The 14,624-nt window shown below is 38.7% G+C and overlaps 2 protein-coding genes across 4 annotated transcripts in view; both read right to left on the bottom strand.

Moving 5' to 3' along the window:
- LOC129239082 (uncharacterized) overlaps nucleotides 1-12,126 on the bottom strand; it is a 65,336-nt gene extending 53,210 nt beyond the window's left edge. For all 3 annotated transcript variants that reach the window (XM_054874373.1, XM_054874371.1, XM_054874374.1), the window contains exon 1: nucleotides 11,998-12,126. The gene's annotated coding sequence lies outside the window, so the exon portion shown is untranslated. The remainder of the gene's footprint in view (nucleotides 1-11,997) is intronic.
- A 118-nt stretch (nucleotides 12,127-12,244) lies between these two features.
- On the bottom strand, nucleotides 12,245-14,208 carry LOC129239083 (translation initiation factor eIF-2B subunit beta). The gene is made up of 6 exons (XM_054874376.1): nucleotides 14,074-14,208; nucleotides 13,923-14,009; nucleotides 13,717-13,849; nucleotides 13,333-13,650; nucleotides 12,866-13,254; nucleotides 12,245-12,796 (listed from the first exon to the last, which is right to left on the bottom strand). The coding sequence occupies exons 1-6, from the start codon at nucleotides 14,127-14,129 to the stop codon at nucleotides 12,724-12,726; spliced, it is 1,056 nt and encodes a 351-aa protein (XP_054730351.1). The 5' UTR covers nucleotides 14,130-14,208; the 3' UTR covers nucleotides 12,245-12,723.
- Between the last annotated feature and the right edge of the window lie 416 nt (nucleotides 14,209-14,624).

The raw sequence follows: 14,624 nt of genomic DNA, 5'->3' as shown, positions 1-14,624 counted from the left end.
CGGTCTTCCTCCACCCTACTTCCTTTACAATGGTATCACAAAGGATGAACTCGATTTCTTCGTCCAAGTGTGCGCACTCCTTGGCCAATAATTTTTAACCTGATATAACCTAATAAAAGGAGGAGAAATTACATGTTTGTGTAATTCTACCTGCTTTTGGTTGCATATTCTCGGAGCCTGACGTCACAACGAATTCGGAAGGCGCAATCTCGTATTCCATCATTCTTGGTAATCTATCATCCTTGGCTAATACATCCACACTTATGTACGGCGAACTTTGGACGTGTCTTATGTGAAATTTTCATCCTCGTTTTCGTTCATAATTGCCATCAGTGTACCTAGTAACGCTTTGCCCCCAAAACTCACTTCTTAGGCAATTTGCTTCTTTGGCTTGCCTTTTTGTGGGATGTCTCAAGGATCTTCACAGGAAAAATGTCTACTAATTCCAAAAGATGGTCTCACTGTAAATATGTTTTATATAAAAAGTATTATTTTGTAATGGAATTTGCATTATTATGATACTAAAACCTACTGCAGCCATCTAAATCATACTCAGTTTATTAACCATAAAGAAAGTGGCATACAATGTGGTTTATCGCCCGCCTACTGTCAACAAGGCTTGCATTAATGAGACACTGAATGAATTTAATGGAGCGAGATGGGCACGTGAACCAAATTCATATCAGTGAATATCAGTATTGTAGGATGCTTAGATTTCGTGCTGTGTAAGTAAATGGATTAAGATAAAAATTATTTTCAGTTTCTGCAAGTCAGAGATAACGGATTGGCTGACTTTCAGACAGTTGAAATCTTAATTAGATCTTCGTATTGCGTTGGGTAATCTAAACAAAGGTCGACAATGATATTTATGTATTTATTTTTTCCTCGGAAATGAAATTAAGATGATGTCATCTGTAGATATCTGTAATTTTTTTGCTGGAAGACACAACAAGAAATCCACTACCAAATTTCTGGAACGCCGATTAAAAAATTATTAGTAACACTGTCCAACTGAATAAAAACTTTTTAAAGTCTGACAATAACATTAAAAATTTGTCATTATCACACAAATTATCTATAATACTTAAGCACCTTGGACTCCTTGCCATTCAATTTGCAAACTCGTAGCTGTGTTTACCGGTCACTGGACGATCGGCACACAGGCGAAAAAGCTATAGATACCATTTAACTCCCATTTCGGAAGCTGTGAGGACCTTTCAGAGTAGAAGACTGTTGAGTACTTTCTCTGTAAATGTCCGGGTTTGGCAGCTAGACGATTAAGATCACTGGGTGCTCCTTTCCTCGACAACCTGGGGCAGTGCGTCAACCTAAATCCCATCAATCTTCTCCATTATATCAACAGTTCTGGCTGGCTGTAGATATCTGCCTGTTGGAGGTCTCATAATGGTATCAAAACGGCGCTTTAGTGCTACTTGAGGAGTGCCAGACTGGAACGTGACTGATTTGCGGCTTTGTTAATTGTTTTAAGCCGATGAAGTTCATCAGATTTTTCATATCAAGTCCTGCTATACCAACAGACGGAGAAAAGAAGTAGGAACCAAGATGTTTAAATCTTAGTCCCGTGAGAGCAGGGCAGGTAAGGAGAAAGTGATGAGATGATTCCATCAAAACCTCCATACAGCTGACACAAAAATGACTCGAGGTAATTCCAAGCCTCACAACATGAGGATAGCGTCCTGAGAGAAAACCCAAGAAGTTCAAGAGCTGAGATTTTGTCAGCCTCAGAAAATCGCTCGAGCGCCCCCGATCCATACGTGGCCAGAAAGATCTCGCACCCTTACAACTTTGTGTACTTGCTCAGCGCTCGTTGAGTTGATGCCAAGCCCATCATTCTAGGAGCAGACCGCAGGTGGTCAAGGGGATCCCACTCCTCTTCCCTTCGCGGAGAAATCACCTTACATGTCCTTTGTCTCACCAGCTCATCCGCCACACGATTTCCCGCAATGTCGCTGTGCCCGGGAACTCAGATGAGCCTTATGTCAAAGAATTTGGACCAGTTTCGAATGTACCACCCTTGACCCGAAGACCCTAATTGCCTCTTAGCTATCGAAGTAAATATTTACTCTCTTGACGGTGTGAATAGCCATTCAGCAGCGCCTTTGATTGCGGCTCCCTTTGTTTCGAACTCCTCTGACTTTTTATTAAGAAAAAATAACATTTGTTAACTTGCCAACTAATGACAAATTCAAAATCATTTTGTTTCAGTTTTTGTTTTCGGTAATAGCTTAGTCACATTTTAAGCAGCGATCTGAACGGCATCACCCGTAATGCGATTGATTGGAGTCTGCAAGGTAGCTGATGTAGACACAGGCCATCACTAATCTGGAAAATACCCTTAGAAATGGAAAAAGCAAGGACAAACAAAAGTTGGAACGAACTCAAGTGGCTGGCGTCCGACAGAAGCGAATCGAAGATGCTTGTTGTGGCCCTGTGTGTCTTCGCGGAACCATAGGAACTTATATAATAGCTAACCGGTGATAGATAAATTTTACATTGGCAGCCAAGCAGCCATCAAAACAAACAAATGACAAACTCACACTGCGTACGACAATACCGGAACAGGATGGATGAGCAGGGAACTGAGAAACAAGCCACTACCATCTACTGGGTTCCAGGATACAAAGCAACTGAATAGTGGATGGATAGTAAGCTCCTTTGGAAGTCACACGTTGAAACATAGACATCCAAAGCTCTAACAGCCTTCTGCCTTCTGCTAGGGTGTCTATGGGAAAACCTAGATCTTTCTCCTAGCATGGTCCTATGGATCTACACAGCTATAAGATTTATTATCACCTATGCCTCAGTGGTCTGGATAAGTAGCCTCTCTCTCGATCTGTTGCACAGGAGCTTTCCCGATTACTTCAGGTCCTGCATTAGATGCTCTAGTTACTCTCCCACCACTTGATGTTTTCATACAAGGAGAGGCCTTGAAAGCCATCCGCAGGCTGAAACACAATGGGAATCAGTACTACTACCCCTGTCGTCCATTGCACAACAGAGAAGGCATGGACTTCGATTCAAGAATTCTCTCCATGCCCCTTGAATACATGCCATCAGGAGTCGTTCTTGAAAAGAGATACAATGTGGGGCTGCCAAGCCTCTGGTAACCTCCGGATGGCTCCATGACCCAGGAATCCAGCGAGACAAAACTACACTTTGCTCTTGTAAGGTGCGCATCTGTGTTTCAAGCGGAAGTTAATGCTGTTCAAGAAGCATTGAACTTTGTTGTGGAAAACAGGTGGAGAGGCAAATTTGTATGTGTCTGCAGCGACAGCAAATCTGCGCTCATGGCCTTAGACAGGAGGCCAACTTCTTTGGCACGGAGCCCGTTCCGCCATTCCCTTCTGCAACCGTCAAAGCGACGGTTCAATCCACGCGCGAGCTTAGCAGGCAAAGAGAGGCTGCAGATAGACTGATGTTACCTGTCTTGTCTGATCGATTGTTGCATATCCTCCTGTAATTAAGCGCATACGAAGCATATGGAAAAAGTGGGCATCTCAGACAGTGCACTCTGCCCAGCATGGGGAGAGGAGGATGACATGGCAGACCAATTTCTGTGCGTCTGCGCGGCCTTCGCTCGAATCAGGCTTGATGCCTTAGTCGTTGATGTTTTAAGAAATTACTCTCTTGGCTTCTTGGCACCACAAGATCTACTCAGATTTCTTCGAAGGTCGGGTAGATTTAAAGAACCAAAGTGGCAGTTCTTCTTCTTCAAGCTAAAGTTTCAACGTTTTGGGAAGCAATCCAAGTTTTGACCGCATTTGAAGTGTGTTCAGGTATATTATCATGTTGAAGGCTCCAATTAATAGGTCCAAATGTTTCACGAACCTCGGGAAAATGTGATTTCAACAGAGGTTTATAGCTGTTTCCCATCATTTTGTAATCCACAATTTTCAATTCGAACGCGCCTTACTACGTACGATATTGGTCCCATACGAGAACGCCACCTTCACGGCTGTGATGTCGACTTAAGTGCCTTTCCTTCTTTCCTAAGTTATAGAAATAGTAATTGTATCCATTCGGTGCATCCAGATTGAACTTCTTTTCCTCACTCAATACTACTTTTTCCATTCTCCGCGATTGTTTTTGTAACAGAACTCCAAGTCATGTGGTCCCTTGCAAAGTCGAAGCGACGTTCTTTGCGCAATTTTTCCAAAGATGTTTTTTGTTTTTGTGAATTTTTATGTTTCAGATGTGGCATTTTTATAATAGTCTTTCGAAAGGGAATTTGTTGGCTGTAACATTCGCCATTTCTTTAATCTTTGCTGTTGAAAGGGCGGAATTTGATGCAATCCTAAGGATTTTGTGGGTTTCCTTTGGTGTTAAAGCCAACGCAGTTCTGCCTTTGTAGTTCTTACCATAGGGGGCCCCTTCTTTCACGTAAGGATCCATAAGACTGTTAGACTTCGACCAAACTTTTTGCCAATTTGGCGATTTGAAAGTCGCTCTAAGGTCCAGATATCGATTTGTCATTTTTCGCGATCTGCTAAACCTTTCTGCTTTCCCATTTTATTAGAATTAAGAAGTTTTCGACCAAAAACAAGGAATATTTAAAAAAACGTTCCCTTTCCATAGCTTTAATGCACAAATAATGTAGGCAAACTGAGTGCCTCTCATTCAAGTGAACCAATAAATCAAGCACAGAATTACAACTGCTGAAGTTTTCTTCTTCTGCTTGAATGGAGCAATAACCGTGTACGCGATTTTAGCTGAATTCAACAACGCGCGCCAGTCGTTTCTTTCTCGTACTAACCGGCGCCAGTTGGAAACACCAAGTGATGTCAAGTCCTTCCTTTTCCTCTGCAACCACCAGCTCGTACCGCATCGAATACTTTCTGAGCCGGAGCTTTAGCATCCATCGCCTACGATACTCGCCTTCACCAACGTGCAAAAGTCCAAAAATCTTCCGCAGAATCTTTCTCTCAAACACTCCAGGGGACGCCTCATCGGATGTTGTTATCGTCCAAGCTTCTGCGCTATATGATAGGAAGGGCATGACGAGAGCCTTGAAAAGTTTAGCTCTGTTCGACGAGGGACTTTACTACTTACGGACTTTCCTACTCTACTGCCTACTTAGTTCAAAGTAGCACTTGTTGGCACGAGAGATTCTCCGTAAAAATTTTAAGCCTGGCATTGTTATCGGTGTTAATGCTGGTTCCTGCTGAAGTTTTACTGCTGCGAAAAACCGTTAGATGGAATAATATTTTATTGCAGGTTTATTTACGAGCAAAGCACAGTCTTCACTTGAATTATCAGAAACCCTTGTGTTACTAGACCAAATACGATTGCTTTTATTTCCGTAATTTCTATTATTTTCCATTTTCTTCCACAAAAATCATTGCCTCTAATCAAATGAACCGGACTGTACATATTTACTTAGGAATAATCAAATAGACACTGCCAGCAGAAAACCTATTTCATACCGTCAATATTATTCACACCTACATACACATGCACGTAAGTTCACATATAATGTAACTGACTGTAAAGACTCGTCTATATAACGCATAAACAATTTATTGATTACATAACTGAAATCAATGGATCTTACCGTGAATTATATTGGCTCACATATTTGTAATTAATCCGACAGACAACGTATTTCTGCACATAAAATTGATTGCCCAGCTTTCGTGACTATTTTGCACAAATATCTACGTACGGCCTTTGTCGTATACAGACGGCCACCCACACGCACCAGAGACACAAAAAAATACGCCCAGCCGCTTGAAAGCACCAACCAAAACAAACTAATTGCAGAGGACGAAAGCTTCGTAGCACCAACACCATAAGAGCCACTGAAGTTGCGCACAACATTTCCAAGCGAAGCCAAAGAAATCAAAATAGGCACCTTTAAGTATTTCATTTGAACTACCCCAATAGAATTTGTTATGTCTGCGGCGTGGCAAGACAAACAGTTGAATTATCGCCTTGTCCATTACAGCCAAATTGTGTGTAGATAGATAGCAGTGCAGGTAAACAAAATGCCGGGTGGCACTTCCACCTCCACCTGTTGGGAGTTGGTAGTTTGACCGGCTGTTGGCCTCGTCTAACGGAAGTCACTACATTCCATGCAAAAATGTTGGAAGGAAGCAACTGAAAATATTTGACTGTTGTTTTACATGTCGTACCAAGCAATCGTGCCTAGTGAGTGGGAAGGGAGGCGGTTTTGGAAAATTATTAGTGACATTCCAACATAAAATTTGGTATTTCTGGTAGGACAATGGTTATTATGATTGATATCGCACAGATAATTATTAGTTCAAACATTCTATTGTATGAAATGTATTTGGAAAATATTTTACAATGTTGCTGGTTCGACTAACCCAAGGAGAATCTATTAAAGGTGGTATCGGTAAATCAGTTGAGTTATTTTTTTCACGAAAAAAAAAAAAAACACGAGGACCCCTTTGTAAAGCTTATCGCAGCAATACAATACACTTCTAAACAGTAATTTTTGCTTTTTAAATACTTTATTATTAATTTTGTGATACTTTTTATATCAAGCTGTGTCAGAAGAAAAGAACCGGTTTTTTTTCTTGTAACTTCAAGATATATTTCGTTCTGCTTTTTGCTGCGTAATAGTCCCACTTAAGGGCCACGGCGCCAGTGCTAACTCAGGTTAGTGTCGTTCGAAACTTTCCCGTAAACGCAACCAAACAAAAATGAGTGCGAAGTACGCGAAGCGTTTTGAGGCGGTATTTTTATGCACGCATTCGAAGTAATTAAAAAATCCAAAAAAGTTTGTTTAGATGTGGAATCAGCGGTATAAGGTGTACAAAAATGTTGATGACTCTTCCGAATGCGGCTTGAAGCGAGTGACGGCAAAAAAGCAGGATAAAGTTGGACGATCCCAACTTTTTAAGCGGAACCCTTTTTTGTGACTACGCCAAGCACACACGATTATTGCTAAAAAGGAAATCGATGTAAGTAACAACACCATCGAACGTCGACTGAAGGAGGCGAACATATTCTACCGTCGCACATCATCAAAACCACTGCTCTCAGAAAAACACATTGAGAAATGCAAGGCTTGGGCTACCGAAAACATGGATCGCGATTGAAGTAAGGGTGTTTTCACGAATGAAGCAACTTTCTAGGCCTGGGTTACTTAAGCGAGTTTGGCCAACGAGCCATACGAAAATCGTACAGCGCACTGTTAAACACCCAGTGAAAGTGAATGTTTGGGGTTGCTTCTCCGAGCACCGTTTCGGATGGATGAACTCCTCACCCAAAATTTGAACGCCGAAAAAATGGTTGAAATTTACAATCAATTACTTTTGAAGTCGGTGAAAAAGGTGTTTCCAGGAAGAAACAATGATTGGATCTTGCAAGGGGATAATAACCCAAAAAACCAAAGTCGACTCTGTAAGGCCTGGAAACAAGAAAATGTCGTCACAGTATTGGACTGGCCTTCCCAGCCCCCAGACGCCAACCCCATTGAAAATGTGTGGGGAACTATTAAAACGCATCTTGCCGGAAGGCCAGTCCATGATTTAAAGCAACTCGTGCGTCAAGTTCGCAAAATCTAGTCCTGTGTTTAAATGATTAAAATAAAAAATAAAAATGTTTATATTATTTTAATGTACAAATAAACTGTATGCCAATTTTGAAAAAAATATATTGACTTCTTCATTTCAAATAATTTTATTGAAAATCAGGGAAATTATGGCTGTTTACAGGTATCTGTCCCCTTAATAATCGCAGTTCCCATTTTCTGACACAGATATAATAATCGCGCGTTTTTTATTCAAAATTTCGTCCTGCGACACTTTTTTCCATAAAAAACCATGTTTATATTTTCAAAAATGTTTCTCAAACTTAAGCAAAAATACTACAGATTTACAAACATCCTTAACTGTAAAGCTGATGAACTAGCCAGAAAAGGTACTGCTCTTCAACTACTCAGTGATAAAAGTACCATTGGAATACCCATGGCCACAAGTAAACTAATAATAAAAAATAACATTATCCAAGAGGCCAATAAGTCATGGAGAAATGAAGATACGTGTCTGACAGCTAGGCTACTATGGCCGCAAATAAACAAGAAAAGAACAAAGGAATTGCTTAGTCTCTCAAGAGACAATATCTCGAAGTCGTGGCTTGTTTAACCGGTCACTGGCTATTTGGGCAGGCATACCTCGAGACTAGGAGTTTTCTCCCATGAATATTGCAGAAGTTACAGAGATGAGGAAGAGGAAGAAACAGTTGAGCACTTCCTCTGCAATTGTCCAGCCCTAGCTAAAATTAGAGCAGGTTGTCTAGGTAAATACTTTTTCAATTCTCTTACAGAGCTGTCTGGCGTGGGGTTGGGATCAATACTACGTTTCATAAGAGTCACAAAATGGTGCCACGAAGGAGTTGGTCGTGCAGACCGACTACCACCATAACCTAACCTAACCTACAAACATCCTTCCAGTGAACGTCTCTGCATACGAACTTCGGTCTTATTTGAGGCATCTGGCAACACCAACTTTTCGCCTAATTACACAACTTTAACTTTAAATAAATTATCTAAAAACTATAAACCTCCGGTCGAAGGGTGCGGTTTTCAGTTTTAAGATGGGGATACACTCCTCTATCCCTCCTTTACATCTTTGTTTTATTTCAAAGCGTGTGGCATTACAGTAAATGTTTCCCAGAAATCATTTTGCGTTGGTACCCCTTTTTCTGATAAATTTTTCCACTGTTTCTATAAAGTATAGAATTATCCATTGCCGTTTCAGCGATTATTCGATTCGGTAGATTTTTTTCGATTTTTGGCACATCACGAGCGTTATTTTAGCTGCACAATAAAATTTATTCTAGTATAATAAGAATTATACTTTCGACTAACTATCGCACCTTTTACACACTAAACGAATGACCAGCTACCATTCGCTCGTTTACTAAAATATTTTCAAAATCCAAACAATTTGGTTTTTACGATAAATATGCAGAAATTGCCACCACCTTTTCTTTGGTCTATATAGTGTAAACAATTCATAACGGTATCTAACATCACCACTTCATTAAAAGAAAATATGTTCTTATTTTTATTTAGAGACGAGAACTTACTACAGGGTTTTTCGATATTTTCGCCTTTTATGATATGAAATTCTTTCATCAAACGTGCAAAAAGATTTTTGTTTGTTTGCTTTTTTGTCGAGATTCATTTTAAACTATTAGATTATTTTTCAAACTATACATATTTATTTTTACAAACCCTAGTAGCCAGTGCGCTAATTAAGTTAGGGTTATATTGTATATAACTATCTCCTATAAATAATAATAATATTTTTACAAAAGCGATTCTTTTGGCAGAACTAACATTTATTTTCAAGCCGCGAAGCTGAGATTTTCTAAGTTGTTTACCGAAATTTTTAAGGTTCTTGGATGGACCACATTTCGGCTTTAGCTCATCAAAACTAAATATTAAAGCTATTAACCTTAGTATATTAAGGATTAACCTTCCTTTGGGCACCCGGTTCTGGCCACACTTTCTCGACTTTGGGCGTAAATTTAACATATTTCTATTATAGTTAACGACTGGAGCTTCCAAGCAGCTTCCTAAAATTTCATTTACCATCAATTTGTCCTTTAACCTTTTAAAAAGGATACTCGAATGGGACGGAAAAAGGGTAGACACACGTGCCCAACCGAAGGTTTTAAACTGAGGGTTAAGTTTTTTTTTTTTAGAAGCAAATATCCTTTGTTAACATTTCAAGTGCATCTGCAGCTAAGCGGAATTCTCCCTGATTCTTTCAAAAAAATTTCTATTAATTTATGGGAATTTCTTCGCAGTCTGTTAAGGAGGTATTCTGGTCTAGAAATATGAAAAAATCGATTTTTGTTTTTTTGCATATTTTCAAAGTTTAGACCTTCAAAAATATGCCCTTCAACGGATTTTTCAAAATTCGAATTATTTTCGGAGATACAGCGCATTTTGTGACGTGGCATCTAAGCCGGCCGAGTGGAGCGAATCGCACAATGAACGGCAGATGTTACCGGACGACTTGAGGACTCGTTCTTTCCAGAAAATCTTTTGCATCCCACGCAACCTTTATTTATTCTATACATATATATATATATACTTTATACTTCTATAATATATACCTGGAAATATATATATATATAATATATATTAGGCCGGGTCGATTTGTGGGGAGGCAAAAAAATCGCCCATTGCTCTGTGAAAATCGGGGGATCAAAATAAGAAACTTTGCCGAAGGAACCATACCTCTAAAACGAATTCTGATGTCCCCCCATTTGGGTCGAACTTTTTAGTTTCTTTTCCATAACTCACTTAAATTAATTTTTTCATTTACATATGTTCTGACTAAATAAATTTGTTAAGAGAAAAAATAGATATTATTATAAATAAAGAAAAAACATAGCCATTTAGCTGATTTTTTCATGTAAAGGCCAAAAATGGTGATATTTTGAAATTGGGGGACATCAGAATTCGTTTTAGAGGTATGGTTCCTTCGGCAAAGTTTCTTATTTTGATCCCTAGAATACGATTTTCACAGAGCAATGAGCGATTTTTAAATCGACCCGCCCTAATATATATACATATATCCAGAGTGAGTGAATAGTAAATATTATGATCTAAGTTATTCTATTGGAATTGTTGCTCAAACTTCAAACACGATTTTCTCAAAACTACTTTTTTTTGGGATGGTCGTCATGATATCTCAAGTTCTACTTGACCGATCGCTTTGAAGTTTGAGAAGAATTGTTTATTATACCTCTGTCTATCGCGCCTGCCTCCGATTTTGAAAAATTTAAGTTTGAAGTATTTTTTTAAATTTGAAAAGGTAAAAAAAGAGGGTAAAAATTTTTTTGTTTTCAAGCTGACGCCATTTTGTGAATTTTTTTTTTTCTTTGATTTGGCGTAATCCAATAGCGACAACCTAACTAATGAAGAATTTGTTTTTTTTTTTTAGAGCACTACAAGAGTTGGAATCATGTCAACCATGGAGCACCGTTTTTTATGTAGCCCCCACTTCGCCGGCCCGTAATTTCACGATTTTTTTGTTTTTGTTTTTTTATTAATTTTTTTTTATACTTTTCCATCAGGAATAAAAACCAAAAAAATTTCATATTTTTATCTTAGTTTTAAAAATACCTAAAATTAAGGCGTCTAGACCAGAATACCCCCTTAAGAAACTTACAGTGATGTTGTTTTTGTTGTAAGCGCATACGATGTGCATAAGATAGTAAAAATTTTTTAATTTTTTTTATCTTAGTTTTAAAAATACCTAAAATTAAGGCGTCTAGACCAGAATACCCCCTTAAGAAACTTATAGTGATTTTGTTTTTGTTGTAAGCGCATACGATGTGCATAAGATAGTAAAATTTTTTTAATTTTTTTTCTTAGTTTTCAAAATGCCTAAAATTAAGGCGTCTAGACCAGAATACCCCCTTAAGAAACTTATAGTGATTTTGTTTTTGTTGTAAGCGCCTACGATGTGCATAAGATACGTTTAGGGGCACTACTGGCGTTCAGTTCTACGCTACCGCAATGACCCGAATTTATATCCGGCCAAGTACGGTCACTCCGGCAGCATTTCCTGCACATGTATGGGACTCCCCGCACATTTATGCTGCTACAACAACAACAAGGAGTACTTCTGGAGTAACCGACGTGATCCACCTTCTATCGGAAGAAGGCACGTATGTTCTGCTTTTTTGTAAGTCTCCGTTTTCATGCGGACTGCAACGGCCATTTCACATATTGCCCTAATTAGCTAAACTAGTTTTAGATAAATTCTTATTTTAGACTTTGTAAAATCGTATGCCTTATTTTCAAGAAAATTTTAGTACGCAACACAATTTCGAATTGAGCTCCCACTTTCGTCATACGTCTCATTGCCAAATGCATAAGCGCGTACATACATATGTACACATTTGCGTGATTGTATGATTCACCATATTACAACGTAATTTATGCCAAATGAATTTCTGGATACCACTAATTAGACTTGGACTCACACTTTTGGTGGAAGCTTTTTTTTCTTTTTGAATTTACTATACTTCGTTGGCCAGTGGCTAAGCTTTTTTACGATAATTTAAAATTCACTTTTCTCTTTTCAAACTCAAATTCACACTAAAATTTTTTTTTTGAAAACATTTGTTTTTGTAGGTATATTTTGTTTAAAAATAGTTTTTTTTGTTGTATTATATTTTATTGGGCAAATTCGAAAATCTGTTTTCTGTTTTCTTAAGAATAACCGTACACTCTGTTCTGCACAATTTTTTATTGGTATTTGAAGAGTAATTAAAAGAAAATGTGATTGTTTGACATGTGACATTTGTATTGAGACGCAGTCCGATAAAATAAAAGGTGTTGATCAAACTAATTTCAAAGTACGCTTTCCATACGAAATTCAACCGGAAACAGAGGGAAAACAGGCATACTTGGTGAGCAACAATTTTGCGGTTGGCTTTCAGTAATTGGATTAGACGATTGGCAGACACAAGCCGCGGCGAAACGAGGTATTTAAAATCGCAAACGATAGCACACTGTGAAGCAATAAAGCAACGGCGTCTTTCTTTACAACAAACGCGTGTTTAAGTAACGCCAGCTATTCTTCACGTTTTCTATTCTCCTAGCTTTTTTCTATTTTAACTATTTAAACTTTACTTGCGGGTACTTTTTCTTGTCGCAAATTTTGTAATGCTTATGCTAGTAGTTTAACGGGTGGGTGTTTCGTTCTTTTAAATCTCATAATCTTCCGGATTGTAGAGTTCAGTCAATAGTCGATAGACATACGAAGGAGCATGGCCGCCACTGAAAGATACAAAGAAAATGCGTAGTATAAAAAAAAAAACTGTGTATATACCTAATTTCTGTACTCACATATTTGAAATAAATAATGTTACCAGCTCAGGAGGCACATAATCAAATATGGGACTATAGACTTTAGCCGAGTGCGACGCTAACGAATCGTAGCCAATCACATCGCCCGCACAGCCTACCAAATTGAAAGCGTCCTGCTCGTATGAACACAAATGTACGGGCGATAGCTTGTACATGGGTGAGAGTACAATAACCGGCACTGAGTAATGTTTAGCTGCCAGCGCGACCGTGTATGAACCGCATGCAGCACGTAAACCGCCATTGGCCAGTACGCTGTGTGTACCAATGATGACTTTGTTAACACGCGACATCATTGCGAATATTGCGGAGTCCGGTATTACGATAATCTCTACATTTCCACTTGCCAACTTGGCTGCCAAATTATGACCCTAAAATTGTGAAATTGTTTAATAATTATTGCGTCATGACGACGACAGCTAAGCAAAAAGACGTGTGCAACAACATACTCTGCAATCGGGCGCACACTCGGCTATAATTATAGTAAGAAATTGGCGTTTTTTGGCGGCAAGTTTTAGAAAGCTCTCAACACTGCGCGAGTGCCCTAACGTTAGTATAACCTCAGAGGAATGTATGTGCTCTTCTGCTTGTGCACAAATATTTTCTGAACTTGTCTCCAATTCAGTTTCAATCTCTTGCAAGTGATCCAGCAGTGCATCGCGCAGCAAATGCTGCGGTTCGGTGTAGTCGACCGTAACATCACTGCTCGTTTGTGTTAAGAGTTTGTGCAGTGACATGGAGCCTTGGTCATCTGCGAATTTGTTCACCTAAAAGTAAATGAGATATTCGCATAGCTACAAAGTGGCACTAGGAAATAGTTGAAATATGAATACCTTTGCTTGAAGTAAATCAAACTCCTCGCGTATCAACTTCAGTATGCGACGTGCAATATTGGCGGTTACAGTCTCTTGTGGCATTGCGGATTGGAGAAAGCATGCTTGCGCACGCACTATGTTCATGAGTTCTCTAATTGCAGAGAAAAAATGTTGATATTCATGAATTTTGTTTAGTGTTCAATATAAATGTATGTATGACTTACTGTGCGTGCGCCCATTCCTGGCCATTGATAATTTTCTTAAATAATTGCAACGTTTTTGTTGTTATGTTGTATGAACCTTCCACGTTACTGGAATTTGTTGGGTAAATGATTTAAAGACGAATACCCACTTTTTATAAGAGTACCAACTTACCCGAGTTTAATTTCGTGAATTAACTGCTTCACTTCTTTTGTTGGTTTGTCGTTCATTGTGGAACTATAAAAATATTTAAATGAATTAAAATGAAGTCGTACCAAAATTAAATGCACTCGTAGTACATACTTGTTGTTTTTTTTTTTTTTGTTGCGCGTGACAGCTGTTTGTCAAGCCACTAGGAATGTTGCGTTAGTACTGATATGATCTAAGTATCGATAACGGGTATATCGGTACTCGATACCTATTCTGTGATACTATTGAGCCAATTTACACGATGATTTTTCATCCTAGGTTTTTTGCACATTTTCTTTTAATGAAGTCTTCGAAAATCTTTGTGAATTTGCACGATGACTTTTGTTCCGGTCTTTGCTTGCGTGTTTTTGACATTTAAGTAAATAATTTCCTTTGGCGTTTAGTTCGTTGAGCGCGAGCCCAAGTGCATTTGAATAAAAATACGTAACTGTGAATACGATGAAAGCAAAATAACAAAAAAATTGCGTGTACACATAACAGAAGTGAAACTTTTAAGGCAGACAAAGAAAGAGGGA

Source organism: Anastrepha obliqua, chromosome 2 (assembly GCF_027943255.1).
Source record: "Anastrepha obliqua isolate idAnaObli1 chromosome 2, idAnaObli1_1.0, whole genome shotgun sequence".
Lineage (NCBI taxonomy): Eukaryota > Metazoa > Arthropoda > Insecta > Diptera > Tephritidae > Anastrepha > Anastrepha obliqua.
Note: the sequence above shows the minus strand (reverse complement) of the source record. Positions and strands in the feature narration are given on the sequence as shown.